Source organism: Porites lutea, chromosome 4 (assembly GCF_958299795.1).
Source record: "Porites lutea chromosome 4, jaPorLute2.1, whole genome shotgun sequence".
Classification (NCBI taxonomy): Eukaryota; Metazoa; Cnidaria; class Anthozoa; order Scleractinia; family Poritidae; genus Porites; species Porites lutea.
The window spans coordinates 3,498,816-3,522,436 of record NC_133204.1 but is presented as its reverse complement, the minus strand read 5'-3'; the positions used below and the strand labels follow the sequence as shown (position 1 = coordinate 3,522,436).

Genomic DNA, 23,621 nt, shown 5'->3' with positions numbered 1-23,621 from the left:
GTCGAAGCGATTTCAGAATGTCGTGTTATGTTGTGGTTCACGTCAAACACTTCACCAAAAAACGTTTTTTTTAACTTTTCAGTTTTGCATTGCAGTCACCCCTCAAAGAAGGCTTGAAATGTAAAACATTGTCTTTTTCTGAGTTCTTTATTCCTTATAAGAAAAAAGGGATCATTCTGCAAGAGGAAGTTTAGCAATTAAGATCACAATAATTATTAATATTGCGTGAAGGAAGCTAAATATGATTACACTAGATTATTTGACCGAATCGCCGGAGGCAACAGCCCGAACTAAGAGCGAAAGTGCCGCCTCTAGAATTAAGTCATGTTAAGTCATATCCATCCATGTGCTCTGTAAGACGAATCTGCTAAAAACGAACTTCCCAGGCAGTATATCTTTCAGGACACAAAATTTGAAATCAAAATTCTGGGATCGCTTCGAAGTAGATACAAGAAACAAAAATATGATTTTAGTTGAATTTGGTCACCACATATTTTCCTCATTCCTTGAAACTAAGGAAAGTATAACTGTCTCTGACTTTAGTAAACACTTCTCGGAAAATAACACCAAATTTAGAAAGTACTTGGAGTTCCCGTGTTGAAGCGATTTCGAGTGTCTTTATTTGGAGATATTCTAAAACGCAGAATTACAAGTATGGCACAAATTCGATGATAAGGGGCTATAAAATTACCAGAAAAACAATGAAAATCTGGTAAAAAGGCCATTAATATCTAATGTTACCGAGTTAGCAGAATGACTGCCAACAAAATACAAGTTATTTTTTCCATTTTCTGCCAAATGAGAGATGTCACAAAAAGCAGGATTTTATTAAATATTTACCAGGTTTCTTGCTTTGAACCTAAGGATGGAAACTTTCCTACGCGAAGTGGCAAGAACTTGGAAGTTATTCTATTTCATTGCCACAAATAGAAATAAATGGCAAAAACAATATGTGTCTGTCAAACAATTTACTAGACTCTTAAAAATGTTTAAGAAATCTGGTACAAAAATGCTTAAAGCTTTTAAACTTTTGTAACATGCAAAACAATGGAAACGTCCAACTTCCGTTGCAAACATGGAAATTTCCAACGTCATTGTGTTTGGACGGCCTTCAATCTTACTAGCCATGGATTTTTCACGCAACGTAAAATGACCATGGAAATTTCCAACGTCATTTTATTCAAAATGAAAGAACCATGGAAATTTTCAACGTCGCCTAGGAAAATCATGTTACCATCAATTCACGCGTACGTTACTAAATAATGTCTGACGAAACTAACTTTAATTCGTTCTTGTTATAACAAAGATCGGAATTACTATAAATATTTGCTACAGTTTGCAAGTAAAGAACAATCACTCAATTATCGCTTGGAATACCTGTGTAAAGTTCCTTGAAAGTCTGTTTTTGAAAAATTAATAATCTTTGGTTGTCCGGACGACAGCTTGTCCGTTTGTTGTTGTCGTCGCGTGCAAATTCCACTAGCATACCACACACTTTTATTTTATTTTATTTTATTATTATTATTTTTTCACTACATCTATTCATTTTTTAACTTGCCAAGGCTGCCAGTCCGTGATCCTTTCCGATGTTAGTCCTTTCCGAAGCAGTCTCGGAAAAAGTCCCACTTTTCACCTTCCTCTACCACAAGGTTTTTTTTTCTGTAGCCCTGTATGTTCGAAAAGTGCTACAAATACGTTCTCTTAAGAGCCACTTATGCAAGGGAACAGCAGAGGACCAGCTTAAACCTGCATACGAAAAAAGATGCAACCATGAATAACTATTCCTCCCAAGGATAAAAAGGTCAGTTTTTTTCTAATGCCTTACGAGGAAAACAGAAGTATGGCGTATTCATATCTCTTTCGAACAATTTCAGAAACTAAGTTGGTATTTTTTAAAATGGTTCATCGAACAAAGGGTAGCTGACTTACTTGTCGATGACAATTTTGCGTATTCCTCATCGTTAGTAGTGGAGCATAACCCATGTCATCCCGCGCGCAATGTCCAACAACTTACTCTCACAGCTACTACTGCCACAAGCGCTGAAAGTAAAAGAACCTCTTTCTTTCCTGTCTGAAAGTGAACAGTACAGCTCAAACACATCGCTGATGTTTGGATTACGTGCTTCTGCAATAGCTTCGGCGGTTAACCGGATCAAAGAGAACACTCGTCGCTGCACTTCAAAAGTGTGCCCCGGGCTCTTCTTCTATTCCGCTTCTTAATTCCGATCAAAATAAACAGATCGTTTGTGGCATTCTTTACGGGACCTCTTTTCAAATTCTTCCTCTGAGTTCTAAGAGAACTTTTCTTTTTGTCTCCATACTCAAGACGTTTCAGATGCATTTGCACTACTGAATCACTACTGAATCAATGCTCGTATGTCTGTCATTTGACCTCATTTCAGATCTGCCTTTCAATCAACTGGGCGGCTTCTTTAAAAAAAAAACCGCAAAATGCACGCGCACGCAATTATAAAACCCCGGGGGGACTCCGCATATGAATAGGGTAGGGATGCTCGTCGGAAATTTTGAATTAAACGCCTAAAGGAGATCTATCTACGCGTGGCCCAAGCTTTTTTGGTCCCCTAAAAGAGACCAAGTTATAGGTTATATTTTTATATTTTTTCGCGTGCAACCCTAAACGAGACCTTCACGGCTAAATATGATGGCGTTTTTCCCAGAACACCCTAAGTGAGACCAAAATCCGAAATTTACACTCCTAAGCGAGACGACGAGCATCCCCAACACCTTCATATGCGGAGTTCCTCCCCCGGGTATAAAACGTGCTTACTTAAATATCGTTTAGGGCATCAAAGAAACAAAGGAAAAGAAAGAAAAAGAAAAAAGAAGAATATTGGAATCAGAGGCTTCAAGGACCACTTGATGGCATGTTCGTGACGACGAGGATCATACACGCAGAAAAAAACAAAACCATAATATCAAAAGCCATTTTTCCGGTTTTCTGACATTGCGGTTATCTTATCTTGCACACGGAGTGAAAAAAACTTTTATTGCTTTCTGTCAGGGACTCACGGTTATCACATTGTGCGCTTGAGAGTGCCCTTTGGTATTTGTTGAAAGAGAAAGGCCCGCGACTTTCAAACTTTGAAAAGAAACGTATGAGAGCGATGGAATCAAGGCGGCCCTCCGGCCGTAGCGAGTGATTTACTATTCAGTAAGAGAACTGTACCGATCGTTTTTGAGAGGCCACATTGATCAAATTCTGTCCGAGAAATGTGAAATTGATGAGTGACAGAGGAAAATCTCGACGTCAGATGGCATACAGCTAAGAAACAAAGTGGTATTGGCAGAAGACCGAAGATGCAATGCTGGTAAGGTTTTTATTCGAGGCGGTTAAGCGACTGTTTGTAGAGAAATGGTTAAAATTACGACTTCACGGCTCGATCAGATCAAAAAGACACAAGACTGAATAAAGCAATGTTCAGCGACTCGATTTTGTTTTACTGACAAACACCTTACAGACCTTACAGACAGAGAAAAAAAAGGTGCCTTTTTGTCCATATTTCGTTTTCTAGATTGAGGCTGCCAATGCATGGGGACATCGGTTTGCTGTTGAATTCATAGACCCTTCATATGTTTGAATATTCATTATCAATATTCAGCCACCGATTTTTACAACCAATTCAAGAGGTTTCTGTTCTCATCAAAATGTTTTGTCAGAAGTCAGAGGCTGCTTTTGGACGTGAATCACAAGCGACGTAGGCGCTGTCAGAAAGTTGTCTTTTTTTTTTAAAGCACAGAGATCTGACTTTATAAACAAGGACTTTAAGTTCCGTTGTACAAAACCTGTCTGCCGCCCTACTAGCTTTTCCGTGTTTCGCTACAGTTGATAGCAGTTTGATATTTCACTCAAAATTTAATATCGTTAGAAAAAAAGTACTGACTCTAACGAATATTTTATTGTTTGATCTTGTTTGAGTTGCATTTCCTCTCCACTTATTTTAAAACCGTTTTCACGCGAACAGAAACAGACACAGTGGAAGCTGTTCCTTCCTCAGAAGAGAAGGGTATTATTTCTTATCTGTAGGTTGACAAGTTAACAGTCACGGAACAGTTCATTTCCGTCTTTTCAAATCGGGTTTAGTCACATTATTGATCAGATTTTAATATTTTATGCTTCAAGTCTAAAGGAAAAAGCGACCACGCTCTAGAGCAAACGGCGTGAAAACGGCCTGTTAATTAAATTCCGCGCGACATTGGCGATAACTGAACTGTATGCCGTAAATGATATTATGATTAAAAAACACTTTTTCTTTCTGAACTGGCTTGTTAGAGCTGAAAATTATTTGTCACGGTAGTCATTTACAGCCAGTTTGACAAATTATTGACGGAAAAATTTTCTGATCGTCATACTCAGGAAAATTCGGGAGAGGAGACGTCTGTGAATCGCCGACGATAATCGTGTTCCCGTTTCCCCGGAATGTTGGGGACAGCCTCTGATTGGTTGTAATGTTCATGCCATGACGCAAATAATTTCCGGTGTTGTGATTGGTGAATGAACCTCAGAATAGATTCCCCGCGGAAAAGCTCACCCTTTGTGGATTTGTTTACCGGTATTTGTATTTCGGCTCTCTCGAAAAGGCATGAGAAGTCCTGAGAAGTTAAGACCACCGTTTGCTGCACCGGTTGCGGGTGCGTCTGTCTGTACCGGTCGGTATTGTTAATAAAAGAGAAGGCATACAAAATCCAACGTTAACAGCCAAGGCTGGTTACGCTTACCCCAAAAAGATTCTATTAATGAATTGATTATTTGAAAAAATGAATCCGTTAGTCGTTCCCGTAACTGGTGTCAAATTTAAATCGGCATTCCTCTATGCGTAATGAGCAGTGAATATTTTAAGAGAAATTTCTCTGTATTTGGTCAGATTGAAAATCTTTCAATGGATTAAATGTCTTAGAAGACATTTACATCAAATTCAGGGAAACTGAGCTGGTAGAAATTTCGTAACTGAATCGCGTGTGAATTCACGACTCATTACGCATGCAAGAATGCACACAGAGATGAATCTGAAATCTACAACTACCAACGGTTCAACTTTCGAATAATAAATACATTAATGGGATCTTGGGAGGTACGCTGGACCTGGCTTGACTGTAATCAGAGATCTTATATCTGGATTTTTGGTTGAACATTGCGTGAAGATGTTCGGCTAGCCTGTACACAGACGCCAGACCTACATTTGCCTTTTCAACTGTCAGCGAAAGAACAAAAATTAATTTATGCAAATGTATACCGGAACACGATTAACGACGGCGATTCACAGACGTCTCCTCTCCCGATTTTTCCTGAGGGAGGGGGGACGTCTGTACACAGGCTAAGGATTGTCTTGCTTTTTGCATGATTGGCTGGCATAGCAAACGAATTTCCATCGTCGCATTTTCATTCATTGCCTGAAAATGACGGTGGATTTTTTTTTTTTCGTACAGTGAGTATTTGGAAATTCGACTTTTTTCTCACCAGGTTTGGCATTTTGTGCCGGGGGCATATCGCTACCTAATTTATGATGAAAGGTGGATTTGATTTTTGCACAAAAATCGATACTTTGCTTAACAGCTTTAATTTGCACATTATTTCATCAGTTCTGCACCTTTTTATCCTTTTTCATTATCGAAAGACTTATCCTTGGCATCTCGATGATCTGAAATAAAACGAGACAAACGCTTCTTTACATTAGATTTCCGAAGGTATTCAATCACTGCTGTTAATTAAAATTCAAGTTTTCTCTGACGTTTCTTCAAACTTTCAACCTTCCCTGGCTCAAAATAAAACTGATTTCTTGAATTTTTCCTGATCCCGAAGTACTTTTTCTCTGGGAATTTCCTGACCTCTTGTGGTGGCAATCTTGCTACTACATCCCAACCTTAAAAACACTGCTTCGCCACATACGTTTATCTGAGATAAGTTCCAAGGCCCCTAGCTAGCAACTAGCTAGAAATGGTGAAATGGTTCTATCAAGTATGGAGATAGATATCAGTGGTAACTGCTTAATGAGTTGCGGTAGGCCAATAATAAGTAACTTCAGCTTATCAGCGTTTTAAAACGCAATGAATTTTTAGCAAACCATTTTCAGAGTCTTTGCTGCTGAAGGTCGGCATTTACAGCAGCTATAAGGTGAGTATTTATCAGTCAGATTCAGTACAGTAGAACCCCAGTAACTCCGGTAACCCCGCTGCATGGAAATTGAGAAACAGATTGCGTTTGATAATAATAACTTAGCCTCTTTTAGGAAGAAATGGGCTACCTTTAAACAATGCCCCTCAGAATATAATTTGACCAATACAGTTAATTAAAGTGCAAGTGACAAACGGGCAAATGATGTCATGGAGGACCATAAGGCAGGCAGCTTTCTCCTAATTGTTAATATATAAACTATAGTATTTTTGTGGACTTTGTCTTTCCTTTTCTTTTTATTTCTGTTTTGTAAACGATAACAGTTACCTGTAATGAATTGTAAATGTAATGTATTGTAATTGTTTGTGTGTGGGAAATAAAATTTAAAAAAAACAAAAAAAACCCCGGTAACTCGATCTCTAAAGGGAACTAAAAACAGTTCGAGTTAGCGGGGTTTCGAGTTAACGTCGATTGCAAAATTCAATTTACCATGTTAAAAATTTATTTTGTCAGCACTTCAGTATATAGTGCAGTACAAATTCAGTGAATTTTTTATCAAGGGAAATGACATTTAGTTCCAGTTAGCGGGAGTTCGAGTTATCCGAGTTCCAGTTAACTGGGTAAAAATGACTGAAAAACGGGGTGAAATCCAAGGGAAATGGGACTTAAATCGAGCTAGCGGGGAGTTCGAGTTATCGGGGTTCTACTCAACTGTAGTGGCTAATTATGGCTAGCTCGTGTCTTTGCTCACCCACACATCCAGTCACGTAATTTTTCACAGATGTTTTTATTACGAGGAGCATCATCTTGGAGATGTATACGAACGTCACCTGTACTTGGAACGAAAACTTCTATGTCTGACAAGTCCAGAGTCTCATAGATCTCTTTTGTCATCTCTTCAAACAATTTTTGGACGTTTTCGCCAGTTTTTGCGCTCGTTTCGATGTATTGCACTCCAAGCTTTCTGGCATATTGCTCTGCCTCTAAACTGGTAACTTGACGAACTTTTGCATCAACTTTGTTTCCAACCAAAATAATGCTCGTGGTATCGGCTTTGTCAGCGTCAAGGAGCTTTAGCATCTTTGGGATGCCTTCTACCAAAGAGTCTCTTATTTGTATGTCGAACACGAGTAAGATGCCTTCTACGTTCCGTGCGAGACTTTTAGGAATACTATGATACTTTTCCTGTCCAGCGGTGTCAGTAATCTCCAAACGGTAGTCGTTACCACCCAAACTGATGTCTTTCCAGTAGAATTCTTGTCCAACGGTATAGGTTTCGGTTTCGCACACATTCTGGGGGTAGCTGCTGTTCACAAATCGCTTGATAACACAAGTCTTTCCGGTACCAGACGCTCCAAGGGCTATAACTTTTAACTTTGGAGGCGAGTGAGGCTTTGATCGTCGAAAAATTTCCTCCTTTTTCTGAAGTTTTGACAGCTCTCTTTGAAGACGGTTGACAACTTCCTCGGCGTTTGGCCTCCGGTCGCTGTGGTTTTCAATACAATTTAGGACGAGTTTGCTCAATTTGTGGTCACCCATCTTACTGATGTCCCCTTTGCGGCGCACTGTTTCTGGAATACGTTGACCATCTGTTATTTAAAAAGAAAAATCAGATGCGAACTCAACCAATCTTTACTCGTGTTGAGGACGAGAAACCGTAGCTTACGAAAATGGATTGATGCGAGACCAAGAAGGGAGACCTCCGACCCACCCTTCTTCAGGCGAGCTCGGACACAAGGAATTCAGCTACGGTGCAGAATAACTAAAAAACGAAGTTTTGACCAGTACCAAGCGACAGGAACTTTTATTAAGGTTGAAACACTAAGAAAATGTAATAATAATTCTCTAACCATTTACGAATCCAAAAGAAGCTAGTATCATCGTTTTCCTTAGCCCGGTCATCCAAAGCGGCTCTCTGATTGGCTAGCTAGTAGTATTGAACACCAACTTACAGATCAGGCCCCGGCTGTTCAAACGTTAGAAAGTACTATTCACGGGATAAATCACTATCCAGCGGACATATATTTGGGAAACCAATTTCATTATTCACTGGATAGAGATTTATCCAGTGGATAGCATTATCCGCTGTAGGATATGTAAATATTTAGGTCTACCATTCCCACCCCAATGTTTGTATAATCAAGCATGCGCTCTGACTGTTATGATGATTTGAATACACACGTGAGCACGAGTTAGCAATAGTGTGTGTTAGTGGTTAAATCCTGGTTAAATCCAGATCATCCTTGGTTAAAATCCGTAAAGGCATGCACTACCTCCACCTTTTGAACAATGGGACAACTTACATTATGTGGCATTGTGGTATTCCCTCTTTTAGAGGATCCCTATTTCTGAGACTCGCCCTTTTAGAGATTCTTAATTTAGAGATTTCCCCATTTTTATAGCCTCTTTTTTACTCATCACACAAAAAAAGTCGGAATGGGAGGTTATATTCGTTATAGAATCCCCCTTTGAGAGATTCCCCATTTTAGAGAATCCCTGTTCACTGTTCCAGGTTTTTCCATTTTTCAACAGACCTTTTTAGCTGGTATTTTTTGTCAGTTACCATCTCAGAGCACGTGATAGTACACAGAGAACTGCTTCTGTTTCTTTCTGCTTCGTAAATATAAACACGTTCTGTGACCTCCTCCGTGTCCCTACAAACTGTAGCCACTGGGTTTGCCCGTATATTCGCCATAATAGGCTACCGTTATGTCAAACTTCTATTGCACAAATTTTACCGAAACGAAAAAGTTCGTTACAACGAACAACTCGACACACTATATAATCGAATAATGCAACACTTCCTCTGCATTCTAGCCTCCCACGCCGACTCTCTTTTGGGCTTCGTCACGCGTTGGGGAGGATTGCGTGACCAGCAAAAAGAACATATACCTGCTTTCGTTTTGACGACTGCTTACTTTGATAAAAAAAATAGATATACAAACCTTTATCAAAAAGCCAATCGGGTTCTATCTCTGGACGGCTGCTGTTTACAACTTCCATCAGCACAACTCCAAAGGAAAAAATATCGATCTTGACGCCGTAGACGACCTTTTGAGCTTGTTTTGTTGAGAATGTTTCTGGCGCAGCGTATGCCGGAGTTCCGCAGTTTGGAGATGAAAACATCTTTTGTTGTAAAGAAAAACATTTAGCGATTCCAAGGTCAGCGATCTTAGCCTGTTTATTTATCGTCAAAAGCACATTTTTAGTTGCCAAATCTCGATGAACTATCGGAGGTTTTTGTCGGTGTAAATAAGCAAGCCCCTCGGCTACATCTAAAGCGATTGAGACTGTTTCAGGAAATGGAATCTTGCGTGGATAAAGCTTACCAATGTATTTCACCAAATCGCAATCCAAAAGTTCGGTAATAAGCATAGGAGGCGAAGTGTGTGTGATGATAAACTCCTTCAGCTGGACTACGTTCTTGTGACGGAGTCGTTGTAGAATTTTGCACTCGTCGTGAAATTTTTGAACATGGCCGTGCGTATCATTTGAGTCGAAAAGTCCATCTCGAAGTATTTTTACTGCAACCAGCTCACCGTTCCACGACTCTTTATAGACCTTTCCGAAGCTCCCACTGCCGATTTCGTTTTTTAGGCGAAATCTAGGTAGCATTTTCAGTTTAACAATATCATCCGAATGTCGTCAAGACATGCGGAAGCTTTGCGGAAGCACAGGTAACTAAAGGATGCAACCGCACGCAAGCTGATCAGCGGATCCCGCCTCACATCCAGTCCCCACGGCTAAATCTGATGAGATGACAGGGGAAAGGTCCAGATGAATAATCCCGAAAGTTGTCGCGGTCGCTTACGAGAGCTTTTCACTACAAAGTTTTTAAACTTAAAAGAAGTCACAGCTTAAACGGGGTTTCACAAAGGTGAGAGCTTCGACTGTATCACTGCTTTCTCCTTCGCTTGAAGAAAAAGAAAAAGTTAGCGTTCGGGAAACAATGGGAGATAGAGGGAAAAGAGGAAAGGAAGCTTCAGTGGAGGAGAGAGTTATCGCTGTATTATTTTTGTGCAACGTCAGCGTCTTATTTACACCTGAGATCAGCCTCAATTTTCGTTTCGCTTTGAAAATAACATTCCGGTGGGCAAGGCGAAACGAAAAGAACTCAAGTTAGAGAGAATGTATGAGAACCGCTAAAATTGGGCCTGATCTCAGGTTACGTCTTATTCTGCATTTCATGACTGTCAATGCAACAAAGTTCCTCTGTGCCCGTGTGATTACAGCAGGATTCGCCTGTGTTGCAGCCGGTCCACGCATTGTGTAAACCATTCATAGTCCGTCTGCGAATTATTGCACAGATCTGGCTCTTTCCAGCAGAGTCGACGCAAGGATATATGTGAGCGTTTCTGATAGGCGGGTTGCTCGCGCGCCTCACGATTGGCCCAATTCTTACGTGTGCGTGACGGTTGGGCGCAGTGACATGTCAAAATGAGCCTTTACGGTAAACAACGAAAGAGCAGTTCGAACTTGAAAGCCTTTCTCTGGACAAAAAACAATGTTCTGAGAGAATTCGATCCTCCAAGGCCAAAATGTGTTTGTAAATTTGCCGACAGGTTTTCCAGCGTTTTCAGTCCAATCGCTGCAGATGCACTACCGCGTATTCTGCAAAATGCAATCTAGCCGACAGTTCTAGCGTCAAAACAAGTCAGGAACTGCATGATATTCACAGACATAAAACTACACACACTGCACGTAGCTATTCATGTCCAGGTATTTCGGAGGCAACCAAAAAAAATAACAAACCTCATGGACTTAAAGCGCCAATAATAAGATTTGCTCAGTTTAAGTTTATAATAGTCCATGCACTACATAGTCTATGCTATAAAAGAGAAAGCACAAAAACCTCCGTTGTTCAAGTTGACTCTTAACTATTAGGTCACAAATCACACTATCACGAGCTCATTCTCTCTTGTCACGAGCTACGAGTCATGTTGGACCTGTCAATACTTTATTTTAAATCGGACTAATCACAAACTGCGTAAGAAACTAGCCAATCAAAAACGCCGACACATGTCCTTTCGACTCTGCGGGATTCGAACACGATATTGTGCCGTTATTCGCAGACGCTCTATACAGCCCGGAGGGGGAGGGGGGTACTTCCTCATAAGAGGCTACTGGGGATGTGCAGCTGGATGGGGTCGCATTTTCACGACTGGATTCATGACTGTAATGGGGTTGTATTTTCAATAGAGTTACTAGAATCTCGGGGTCGCACATTTTCGGATTTTTGGGGTAGAAAAATTTTCTGTTCATTGCGATTATACGATTAGGAATCTTCTCATCTCTAATTTGTTATAATCAAATTGCTTTATCCATTTTAAAAACTCTATTGTAACGTTCCCATTTGAAGAAGAACGCTTTCATTTTTCAACTATTTATGATTTTTTTTCTTTTTTCATATGCATAGTAGGTTCCAATAACGCGAGCACGGCCAAACGAAACTGACACTGCGAAGAAAATGATATGTAGTTCACTGTTCAAAGTTGATAAAATTTAAATGTTCATACAGGGTCTGTGGCGGGGGAGGTCGTGATCCCATATTCCCCCGCACTTGTTTTCACCGCTTCTAAAATTCCCGGATCCCGTTTTTTTTTTCTTTCCAAAAAAAATACGTTAAAAAAGACTAATTTTGCTACAAAAGCTAACAAATGTAAGTCGATTTAGATTGCCCCCCTAAGATGCCACCGTTCCAGGCCTGTTCATAGTCCCCTATTTTCCCGTTAAATCGTCGAGATCGAGCGCTTACCGGTTTAATGGTCGGCCATCTAGGTTTCAAAATGTACTGGCCACTGCGGGGGGGGGGGGGGGGGGGGAGGGCGGGGGATGGGGGTGGGCGTCGGGGTTTCCTCAAGCTAAACCCCGTGCCTTTGAACATTTGCCAAAACAAGATGGTTACCCGAGAGGGAAGGTGATCGATTCCGACGATCTAACGGAAAAACAGGGTACCTAGACCTGAACAAAGTACGCTCTTTCCCCGGCATCTTGGTTGCGGTATCTCGCCGTGTCGTACTGAAATATATAAAGTTTCCTTAATTTGCTTAACTTATAGGGTGTTCACTGCAAGGGTTTTCCAGGTGCGGTCAACCAGGCCTCTAGAGTTGAATGCAAGTAAGACATCAAGTACGAATACGACTTAGGAATTTCAGGCTAGTTAATAAAACGCGTCATGACGCTCATTCCTATCGAGTTTGTCTCGGTACTTGATTCTCTTAAACCTGGCCTTGAATCTTGGTGCTCAAAATTCGTTTCATACTGGCGTTAGGCTATGATCACACTTTACCGGCCGGATAGCTTTTCGTAGAGCCACGAAAATCTATCGGGTACGTATAGTATGAACAGAAACGGCACCGGCCACACATGTCGCTCACAATCTCGATCCCTGAGCTCTTCTGCGCATGACGACCAGGGAGGGAAGAGCTCTGGGGAACCCTGGAACAAGACTGCCTCTAATTGGTTTCAGGAAAAAAAAAACGTGTTTTTGATTGGTCCATTCAAATTTCGACGAGCGCGGGTGGACTTGCGGCGTGTCTGGCGATTCCAAGACAACAGTCAGAGTAACTGGATTCCTCAATTTTCAAATAAAATACATTAGCTACGTATCGAAAAGACTTGAATGTGAAAAATAAAAACACAGCGAAACCTTTGCCAGCTATAATAATTGGAAGAGAAGGAAAATTGTCGTTAATTGTTCTGCTATTGCACCACGTACACTTTCCTGGCGAGTCTGGCTTAGACAGTGGGACTTCCGGTACTCCCTTTGCAATGCAAGCGGTTAGACGGCTTCGCGCGGCTCGGATGACCACGTAAAACGGCGGTTCCGTCTCCAGTTGGGGACGTAAACTGTAGTGTCCTCAATTAGAACCACTGCGTGAAATAAGTAATTTAGTGGAATTTACAGGGCCACGATACTCCCATGGCACTTAGCAAATCGTATACCGACACGCGAGGTGTCATGAAACGCGGCGTTTCAGAGAGTGTCCGTGTCCCCGATACCTCTGTCGTGAAAAATCAGGACAAATCGTGGCCCGGACACGTTTTCTGCGGTGTGTCAAGAAATATACGAGCTCTGATTCTTAACGATATCAGTTAGCCAAAGCTATGTCGACTTTCGACAGTGAGGTAAAATGGCATGAAAACTGAAATTTAGGAAAAATTAAACTTCACGTAATAAAACCACAGCTAACTCATTTACGCAAACTTTCCAAGGTACACCGAGGTTGGTAAAGATTTACGCTCTTGGCTTAAAGGTTGAATGAAGGTAACATAAGGTTGCAACAACTTTACGCTCATTCTCTTACGCGAGATATGAAAGTTGAGTAACTGTAAGGTTGCCACGTGCACTCTGGTAGCATAATCTGTTTTCTTTGTTGTTTTTAGCATGACCGAAGTAGTTTTCACGCCGCTAACGATGAGAATCGTTGGCTTGTTGTTTTTGGAGATCGTGTAATTCTGTTCGGGTGACTGGAAGGCATTGTTAACATAAATGGCCTGTCACTTACTCTTGAAAAATAATACAGTGTCTTTGTCACAACCAGTTAAACGAAAGCAAATTCAAAACAGAGAGAACACGCGTGATAACTATTTCCTCACTTACGATGAACGACAGACGGCATTCTCGAAAAACTATGGCTACTTAATTTCAACGGAGTATTGACTTACTTTCTACAAATACTACATTGTTTTTTGAACTGCCTTTATCGCTTCCCGGGTATCGCCTCTGTCAGGAGAAGAAAAAGGAAGAAAACCTGGGGGTTATACGTTCGAATGAGGCCTGGAAATGAAACAATACAGCAAAGCAACTGGTCAGCGGGTATTCGCTTTGCACATGCTCTTTCAGGTTCCGATTTGGCGTCCATTTTGAAAGTGTGAAATCGATCGTTTCGATCACGCCAACTTGTTTGATTTCCCTCAGAAGTTTGAGTCCATAATTATGCTTCTCGATAGCATCACAGGACATTTGAGGATTGTAAAACATTATCATCGAACGTTCAACCTTCAGTTGTCGATAGATCTTAAGAGGCAACCCTTTCGATACAGGAGACTCAGTCAAGCAGATTGAGAGTTTGAACACCGAAGTATACTAAGGACTGTACTACTAAAGCGCTCCAAGACTCAGGATTTCTCTGGAAAATTAGATAGCAAGAAAAGGTAAGCTGCCCTGTTTTCAAACTATTTAAATCATTTTAAGTTTTCAATGAAATCAATGTTTTATAAAGGAGCTGTGGCACGAAATTTATCAAAATTTAAACAAATGAAACCGCCACCATATTGACTGAAACATAAAAATAACTACTCACAACAGTTGAAGAAGGTATAAACAAGACAGCAAACACAAAAGGAGGCTCAGATAGACAAACTTGAAGAAGATTAAAGTGGATTACAATTGCTGGTTTACACTTGACGTCACAGCAGCCAAATTGGTGGTGTGTTAGGGTTAAGAACAAAGAGCATTTCTCTCCTCCGGGAACTAAATTCTTCAAAAAAAAACATTCTATTGTAATGACCTCCAACACACACCAATATGACCGCCTTGTCACGAGGTTGCAAGCCAAGAATAGAGGTTTTTGAAAACTTGTTGGCCTAAAGTTCATTCTTTTTGCCTGTAACTTTTGAGAAAAATGTAATGCTTCAGGACAAATTTGTTTACATGAAACAGTGATGTTGTTATTTTCAAGTAATATTTCTTCACTTGCACTAGGTTCTACTGAGAATCGCATAACTGAGTAAAATCTCGCATTCTGATTGGTTAACGAAGCGAGGTATTTAGTGTGGAACTGCGAGTTGAAAACGAGGCTAAGCAATATTGTTTCGCATCTACATGTAGGTAACAACTTTCGTCAAATTCTAACACAACAACTGCAAAAAAGGTTTTCTACAATGTCATTTTAAAATGTTTTCAAAACCATTGTCACCTTTTGAAGAGTTCAAAACAAACAAAAGCGTTTTTATAGTGAGCCAGAGGTTCTTCCTTGTTTTGAACTGAACTACAAATTCTCGAAGAGGCATAAAAAACCTCTTTCGCTCGCAACGAGAAAACAAGAACACGGCCCAGAAAATGGCAAGCCAAAGTTCAACCAAACAAAACGGAGAAGCGACAACGGAGGAAGTGACAGGGTCGATTGTCACATATACAGAAGAAGAAATAAATACCTTCAAAGACGACATGGCCCCTGAAAACACGAAAAAGAGTACGCCGCTTGCAATTGTCCTGAATCGTGGTACTTAGAAAAGTACAAAACAGAGCTGAACTTGAACAGCTTTTCTAAAACATTTCAAGGTACTTACCATATATCAATCGCGACGTTAAACTTTCAGTGCTTTTGCTTGGACACTTCATTTCTTTCAGTTTTGCGGCCGAAGAGGTAAAAGGTGTATATTATTTTCCTTTTTGAGCAAATGACCAATTTGCAAAAAGATGTTATAGATAAGCGGCTTGTAAATTCAGTGAAATACCTCTATTTATCCTTACGATTAGTGTGAAGCAAGTGTTTACTTATAAAAGAGTTTGAAAACAAATGTAAAAACAAGCACAAGGTACAAAAAAAGTTGTCAAGGGTTAAACGTGTACGATTGACCTTGCTTCCTATTTGCTAACGCAAAGACAGTTCTGACAGTTGACTTTGAAATGGCTTCCTGGAGCGCGCGCTCAGGATAAAAACAAACAATATTATTGCCGTTTTCTTTTTTTTTTCTGATTTTTATTCAGTTATGCGATTCAAGGAAAATCCATTGCCTGATTCGTGAATTCCACGTTAAATTGCACTTGAAAACTGATATCGCACTCATCACTGCGTGATTCGTGTGATATCGGTTTTTGCGTGCAATTTAACGTGGAATTCCCTCGTCAGGTAATGAGTTTTCCTATAGAATAAGGACTTGTAATTGGCATTATGTACAACTAAAACTTTGCTTGCAAGTCCAACCAAGATGGTGTCTTAGTGGGACATATGTCCTTTCAGGAGAAAAAAAATGTTCACAGCCCTGTACAGTGTTTTCAAGAAAATTAGGACAAAGACAGTATACACAGTTTGTTCTTAGAAATCATACATTGCAAGCTCAACCTACAGATTAGTTAGTTATCTGCTGGCAGATAGACCTTTGTATGAAATTGTCCAGCCGAACCTCCCCCTTTTTTTTGCGTTTGCTCAATAGAGTGTAATGCGGGAAAGGTCTATTAGTGACTAATCAGTAGGTTGTGTGCACGGAGGGAGGTGGGGGAGGGAAGTTACTTCCCATACATTCTCTTAAATGAAATGGAAATGATGTTCTCACAACTTGCAAAGCAATCATCAAGGGTCTTGCCAGCAGTTTTGTGTACTGATGTTGCGCATTGCATCATAAACCAAAGGTACAATGTAAACGTTTTGAGAAGGAACAAAATCATGGTGGTTGAAGGCGGGATTGTTTCTTACTATTGCATTTCATTTATTTTGGTAAATTGCAACTTTACTGATTTTATGTCGCTTTTCAGACGTATTGTATGTTGCGGTCTTTCTTTTTCTCTTTGTAGAGTTTGGAATATGCAACATATAGCCTGTGAACAGGCTATATGTTGGGGGAAGGGTTTCATATATGTTTCTATATATTTTTCATATATGTTTCATATAGGGGAAGTTTCATATATGTTGGCTATATGCTATATCTGTTTGGGGGAAGGGCAAAAAAGTTGGGAGGAGAGGGAAGGGAAAGGGGAGAGCCTTAAGACAAACCTTTGAGGCTGCTATTCCACCCTCTTGTCTATTAATTGCTGATCTTCTGTCAGCAAGATTGTCAATTAATGTAGTCAGTTTTGCATGTAAAAAGGGGGTCAGGAGGCAACACTTGACTTTTACCTGGTGCCAAAATGCTGCTTGTTCCAATGAGTTTTTTCTCTGGTGGTAGATTATGTGCTAGAGCGTAAGCTTTGACTGAGCAAAATTGTGGTTTTCCCTCTCATTTAAAAGTGAGAGGTCATGACATGTATACTGATTGTCTGAGGTTATTGTTGTCATTGTTTCTGGTCAGTGTGATTTGCCCTCTGATGCAAGAGCATTTTATTTTAGCTCTTTTGAAATGTATTTTTGTGGCTAAATAAGCTTATCAGTGATGTACCAGAAGAAGCCATGTTAAAGATCAAAAGACCTGTCAGTGTTCTCACCAACAGGAGCTTGCATCAGAATCTGATGCACAGTGGGTGCCGCAAAATAGCAGCCTCATAGGTTTCTCTACTGATTCTTCCCCTTCCCCTCTCATGATTTTTTTAACTTTCCCCAAACAGAGAGCCTGTACTGTTCACAGGCTATGCAACATAATACATGTATTATAGCAACACAATTATAGCTGAAACAATCGCCGAAGAGTTAAGATATTGAGAAGTGTTTTGCTGCAAACCTAAGGAAATTTAAGGCTACTTTAATGTAAAGAGCTTTCAGCAATGGATGTAATTTGTTTACTGGGCTCATTTGAATTTCGACTTTCAATTAAGGTGTTTACTGATTCCAATAAACGGAGTGAAATTAAATGTTATCACTGAATTGTGAATATGTACACAATGTAAGCTCATTTTATAAAGCTCTCTTGAATAGATTTAATTCTGATAAATCTGGCACTTTCTCAAGTAATTGTTATCTCACAACTACTATTATAATACTAAATAGTATTCTCTTCACCCAGAAAAATAAATGTATCTATAAAGTTTATCAATTCGATCGATAGTTCAGCACGCATGAATTTACACAGTAATGCAGGTAGTGTCGCTTCGATTTTGCAAGGACAAATACGATATGTGAGAAAAACAAAGAGGCATGAGATATATTTTTTTCAGTTATTGAATATTATTCTCTTTGCTGGTTCACTTTTCACCTCTGAACTACCACACAAGGTGACTGCTTTGCAAGTTGTGAAAGTGTTTTTCAGTCCGTATAGTCAAATTTTAAATTCAACATTAGCTTTTAAACCCAACTCTTCTATTTGACCTTGCTCGCTGTGTATTTTCAACTCGCTTCATCAAATTACAGTTACATAGTAGAACTATACAATTTTCAACTCAGCGCTGTGAATAAAACTATACATACACTGGACAAATTTTCCTACATTGCTACTTTTTATAAGCTTGAATGCCTGAGCCAATACTTAGTGCATTTTTCCACTTACCAAGTCACATTTCAAACTCGATCATGTATATTTTCAGCAAAACTTATGATTTTTTGTTTACACTACAGTGATCATTGATTAAGACCAGGGAGCCTTTGTCGGAGTGGGTGGTTCTTTAGTCCATTGTGCTTTAAGCGCAAGTGTTTGCCTGCGCCTTCTCACATGTGTAGTGTTCATTTCAAGTGATCTGTAATGAAATTTTTGATTGTTTGATTTGATCAGAATCTCTGATTGCCTGATCAAAGACAGTGGCCATAAAAAACAGTCCAAAGACAGTTAAGCTCATTCAGAAGGTATTACTATTAAGGAAAGAAATACACACTCCAGTCAAAAGACTCACATTATCTTTAGAAAAACAATAAGCTAAAGTCTACTAAGTCACAATGCAATTATCTATAGTTGATCCACCTCATTCTTATAATTTTGGAACTGTAAATCACTATCTGTGATAATTTAATATCCTGCAAAGAAAACTACTAAACGAGTTAGGCCCAGAATGATACAACATTGCAGAAAAACATTACATTAAAGGACTAGAGAAAATCACTTAAAATATTGAAATCCAGAAGGCACTTTAGAGAAAATTAGAACCCTTATTCAGCCGTAATAAAAAGCTTTATGCTTTAAAAGAGGTAAAAGAAAATGCTCTTGCGTCAGAGGACAAATCTTGCCGACCAGAAACAAAAACCACAGTAAATCAATATGTGTTCCACAACCTCTCAGTGTGAAACAAGTGGCAAAAATCACATTTGTTCAGTGAAATTGTAGAACCTTCCAGAGCATAATCTACCCAGCAGAGGAAAAAAACTTATTGGAACGAGCAACATTTTGGTAGGAGGTAAAAGTCGTTTTAATAGGCTTACCCCTTTTATTGCTGTGCGCTCGATAAACATGCTATCGCGGATCCCAGCCACGATAGAATCAGGTAAATCCCACTATTTACAGTAGTGCGATTTGAATACCCCACTCAATGCATGAATCTGCCATAATCACCCAGCATGCAAAGAAAGTAGTGTCCGATAGCCCGGGGCTAGTGGATTTTGCTATCAGGCTGGTGAGTTCTGTTATTAACTTGCCCGATGGACAAGTGAAGTTTTTTGAGGAATTCAAATTACAGAAGTACTGTCAAATCAATCTGCTCATCAAAACATTTTTGGCGCTAGTTGAAATGATGTTTGGGCTAGTAAATGTTAGCTTCAGCTGTAAAACTTTCTTTGCACCCTGTCACCATACTGATAGGAATCTAAGCAAGTGCAAACTCTGCTGCCATGTTTGTGCAATATGCACTAAGCACGATGGACTAAAGAGCCACCAACCCGACAAAGGCTTCTATTGTGTTGACCCAGGGAGGCTCCCTGGTCTTGATCAATGATCACTGAAGCGTGAACAAAAATTCACAAGTCGTGTTGAAAATACACATGGTTGAGTTTGAAATATGACTCGGTAAGTGGCAAAATGCCCTGAGTATTCGTTCAGGCATTCAAGCTTATAAAAATTAGCAATATTGGAAAATTTGTCTGGTGTATAGTTTTATTCATAGCGCCGAGTTGAAAATTGCATGGTTCTACTATGTAATTTGACGAAGCGAGTTGAAAATACACAGTCAGCAAGGTCAAATAGAAGAGTTGAGTTTAAAAGCTAAGGGACGCGAGCATAAAAACGTTTTCTTCTAAAGGAAGAGTGTAAAATTTTGAATTCAGCTATAAAATTCAAGTACCGAGGTTAGAGATTTAAATGATGTATTTAAAATTGAAACCATGAATTTTGGCAGGGATCGTACGCCATAAGCCTGACTTTGTTTCTACCCCCTGGTGTGTACCAAGTATGATTTCTAAGAGGAATGTCAAACTGTGTTCCATGCAATTCTGTGTTTGTCCTTGTTTTCTTGAAAACAATGCATAATGAAACAACTATTAGAATTGGTTTTTGTGATATTTAGAATAATCAAGGTCTCAGTAAGTGTTATCAGCCTCAGCCTTCGGCTCAGTTGATGTCATTTAGTCAATCCTCTCCCTTGATTATTTCTGGATATCACAAAACCTTATCCCACAGGGTGTCATTTCAACTAGCCCCAAAAACTTTTTGACTAGCAGAATTGATTTCACGGTTCCTCTGTTATTTGAATTCCTCAAAAAACATCACTTGCCCGTCGGGCAAGTTAATAACAGCATTCACTAGCCCGATAGCAAAATCCACTAGCCCCGGGCTATCGGACAGTACTTTCTTTGCACGCTGTCCCACACCATTTATTGTTTAATATTAACAAAGTGAACTAAGACTGTGGTGGCACAGCCCCTGTACATTAATTTGTAAATACTCAGTATCTTACATTTCAGTGGGTAATTAAGGCAGCAGTGACAGTTAAAAGTAATTAAGTGAACTTCATTGATTCCTGATTTTCCTTTCAGTACTAGGCAAACATCTTAGGAGCACTATGCAATATTGTGCAGGTTAGTGACACTGGGGTTGAGGCGTTTGTACCAGAAAATAGAAGAAAAGTCAATGTTACTGAAAATTTGTAATTACATGTAACAACAAATGCTGAAAAGAAAATAGAATACCTAATTATTTATTTGATAAAGTGCTGAACCTCAAGCAACTACCCACCTCCAATAACCCTCCACCTTATAGGCAGAACAAAAAATGAATTATCTCCTAACCTCGAATAAGTGCCTACCCCATACCAGCTAGATTGAAAAAGACTAAGTTCTACTAAATTAAGAGACCAAGTTTTCTTAGTACAGTATTTTAAAGAAACTTTCAGTGAACAGTTAAAAATCTGCTTTGGAACTCAAACAAAATTACTCTATCTCCAACAAAATTACTTTTGGTGAAAACTGTGAGAATTCATTAAACACCCAGCCCAAATACACGTATTAAAGTGACCAACTTGAATAATAGCCCACTCTCAAGGTGTAAAACTTTAGTGAGCACCCAGGCAAGGTACTTAATCAAACAAATATGATATTTTATTTGTTATGGGACCTCTTCATTGTAGCGGTACATGCAGTCACATTTTCCAGTAGGTGTAGTGCTTGATTTATAAACACGCAAGCTGTTTTATAAAAACTGCATTGACAAAATAGATTTGCAATTATTGAGAGTCTATTTTATACCAATACAGCATTACATTTCATTTCACCCTTCATTAATTTGGCTTTGCTTTTTCAAAAACACTGTATCTCAGCTCCAGGTTTTGTCCAAGTTACCGTTAGTTAAAATTTTTTATGCATTTAAGATAGACGATATTATTTTGAACTACTGTGCAAATTAACCTTTTAAAAAAATAATGTATGAAATAGCTGTACGTATGATCTGGAGATAGTTTATCTACAGTGTATATGTAAACTGCTTTTAATAGACCTTTTTGCCGATACGGTGGCCATATTGAATTAATTCAATTTAAGGAGTATTATAGGATGCCCAGGGGGCATGAGCACATTTAGTTTGTAGTTTGGAGTGCTTTTTGGGACATTTTTTCGTAAAGTTTTCTTAGAATAAGATTGTAATGGGAAAAAAGATCCTTGTGCCCTGTTTGGATGTAATAATGATCGCCTTTTTCTAGTTAAGCATTAGAAATATGGTCTTTCACCGTATATTTCTAGGGAAAAAGGTGATCATTATTACATCCAAACATGGCACAAGGATCTTTTATCCCAATAGAATCTTATTCTAAGAAAACTTTAAGAAAAAAATGTCCTGAAAAGCGCTCCAAAATACAAGCGAAATGTGCTCATGTCCCCTGGGCATCCTATAATACTCCTTAAATCGAATTAATTCAATATGGCCACCGTATGGGTAAAAAGGTCTATTAGTACCCTTATTTTGTCCCGCTGTTGATAATAATAATGTTATTGAGGACAATCATCTGTCTTTTTCCTTCAATTCCCAATTTATTTTTGTGCATGCTTCACAGCAGGTGTGTCAATGCCAGAAATTTCAAATTCCATTGAATTTTTTGGGTGGCAACAAGCTACCTTAAACTTCAAGGACACTTTGGAGAATTCTTGCTGATCTCAGCAAGACTGTTCTTTGAAGTGCAGTGCCAACTTAATCCCAGAATTATTTATGTTTTTTCAGTTAAACCTCCAAGTCTTCAGAATAGTACCCAGTGCTCCAAAACAAAAGGGGCAACTTTTACACCTTCATCTTCCACAAGTAGTATCTTCATGCCAGATGAAGATACTAAGTCTTGTTGACTATACTTGTTGTTGATCTCTTGTTCGATGTCCACCCTTTTGTCACAAGGACATGCAATATCAGTAATGAGGCAATTTTTGTTCTGTTGGTCCACACACACGATGTCAAGGCGATTGTGATCCAGTTTCATTTCTGTTTATATTATATACAGAAATCCGAAAGAAATTTGAAAGTCTTATTATCCTTAACATCACATTATTATTATCATTATTATTGTTGTGGTTGATGATGTTATTATAAGCATGAGCAGTAAAGAGGTTCATACACATGTACAAAAATAAGCTACCTTAACCACTATTTTGGCACTAATTTGTGGTTAATTTGCTCACTTTTTTCAATGACTGTGCTTTGCAGATTTTAGTAAAAGAGATGAAGGTGCGAACAGATGGCTGAGGAGACCCTACAGCAGCTAGATGCCAGCTCCTTGGTTAATTCTTCCAAACCCCAGAGTTTAAGGAGATCCACCTACAAGCCAACCACCCTTTAGTTCACATGCATGGCCATTGTCGTTGATTAGCAGGGGAGCATGTCACACCAGTACATCCTCCTCCACTGCAGCCTCCCTCCCCACATTCTCCTTTACTTTAAGGAGTGGCAGTGATGATGAACATAGGATGGAGAATGGATGGATTACTCTCTAGTTGTTGCTATTGTTTGATTAAATTTAATATCTTCGCTTTGAATTTTGTTTTAATTTTTACAAAACTTTTTTTTAGAAAAAATTGAAATGTTTTGAAATCACTCATTCTGAATATTCCAATCAACCTTTCAACTGTACCTTGTATATTTCTTTGAATGAATTGTCACCATGTCCGAACACTTTTTAGAGTTAGGTTTATCAACTGACACAACTTTGCACGTTTTCCTGTCAGAATTATCAAACTTTGTTCCTGCATTTGAACTTTAAAATAAATGATGTTACGCGATTTAAAACCTGTGTTTTTTCCCTCATGCGTTGGGCAATTAGTTAAAGTGAATAAGACTGGGGCGGTGATAAAAATGGTAGAATGGTCGGAACTGTTAAAAATCATTTTCAGTATAATACTGCAACCCCACAAATAAGTCCCTGAAATGCAATGAAGTGCAGTGCTGACCAGGAAACATATCGTGAGGTATCAATGAAGTGAAAAGGCGGTATCACTTTTTTCAG

The 23,621-nt window shown here is 39.2% G+C and overlaps 1 protein-coding gene and 1 long non-coding RNA gene across 2 annotated transcripts; one reads left to right on the top strand and one right to left on the bottom strand.

Annotated features, from left to right (window-relative positions):
• Positions 1-6,589: 6,589 nt before the first annotated feature.
• LOC140935302 (uncharacterized) lies at positions 6,590-9,765 on the bottom strand. The gene is made up of 2 exons (XM_073384848.1): positions 9,076-9,765; positions 6,590-7,719 (listed from the first exon to the last, which is right to left on the bottom strand). The coding sequence occupies exons 1-2, from the start codon at positions 9,743-9,745 to the stop codon at positions 6,878-6,880; spliced, it is 1,512 nt and encodes a 503-aa protein (XP_073240949.1). The 5' UTR covers positions 9,746-9,765; the 3' UTR covers positions 6,590-6,877.
• A 3,602-nt stretch (positions 9,766-13,367) lies between these two features.
• On the top strand, positions 13,368-23,309 carry LOC140934894 (uncharacterized). Its single transcript, XR_012165132.1, has 3 exons — positions 13,368-14,287; positions 20,680-20,721; positions 22,826-23,309. It is a non-coding gene; the product is annotated as an uncharacterized lncRNA (long non-coding RNA).
• The last annotated feature ends 312 nt before the right edge of the window (positions 23,310-23,621 follow it).

Excerpts from the sequence above, each read along its gene's own strand:
- LOC140935302 (XM_073384848.1), bottom strand. The coding sequence starts at position 9,745 with ATGCTACCTAGATTTCGCCTAAAAAACGAAATCGGCAGTGGGAGCTTC. Across the intron at positions 7,720-9,075 it reads CGATTGGCTTTTTGATAAAG|ATGGTCAACGTATTCCAGAA; the intron begins GTTTGTATATCT and ends TTTAAATAACAG.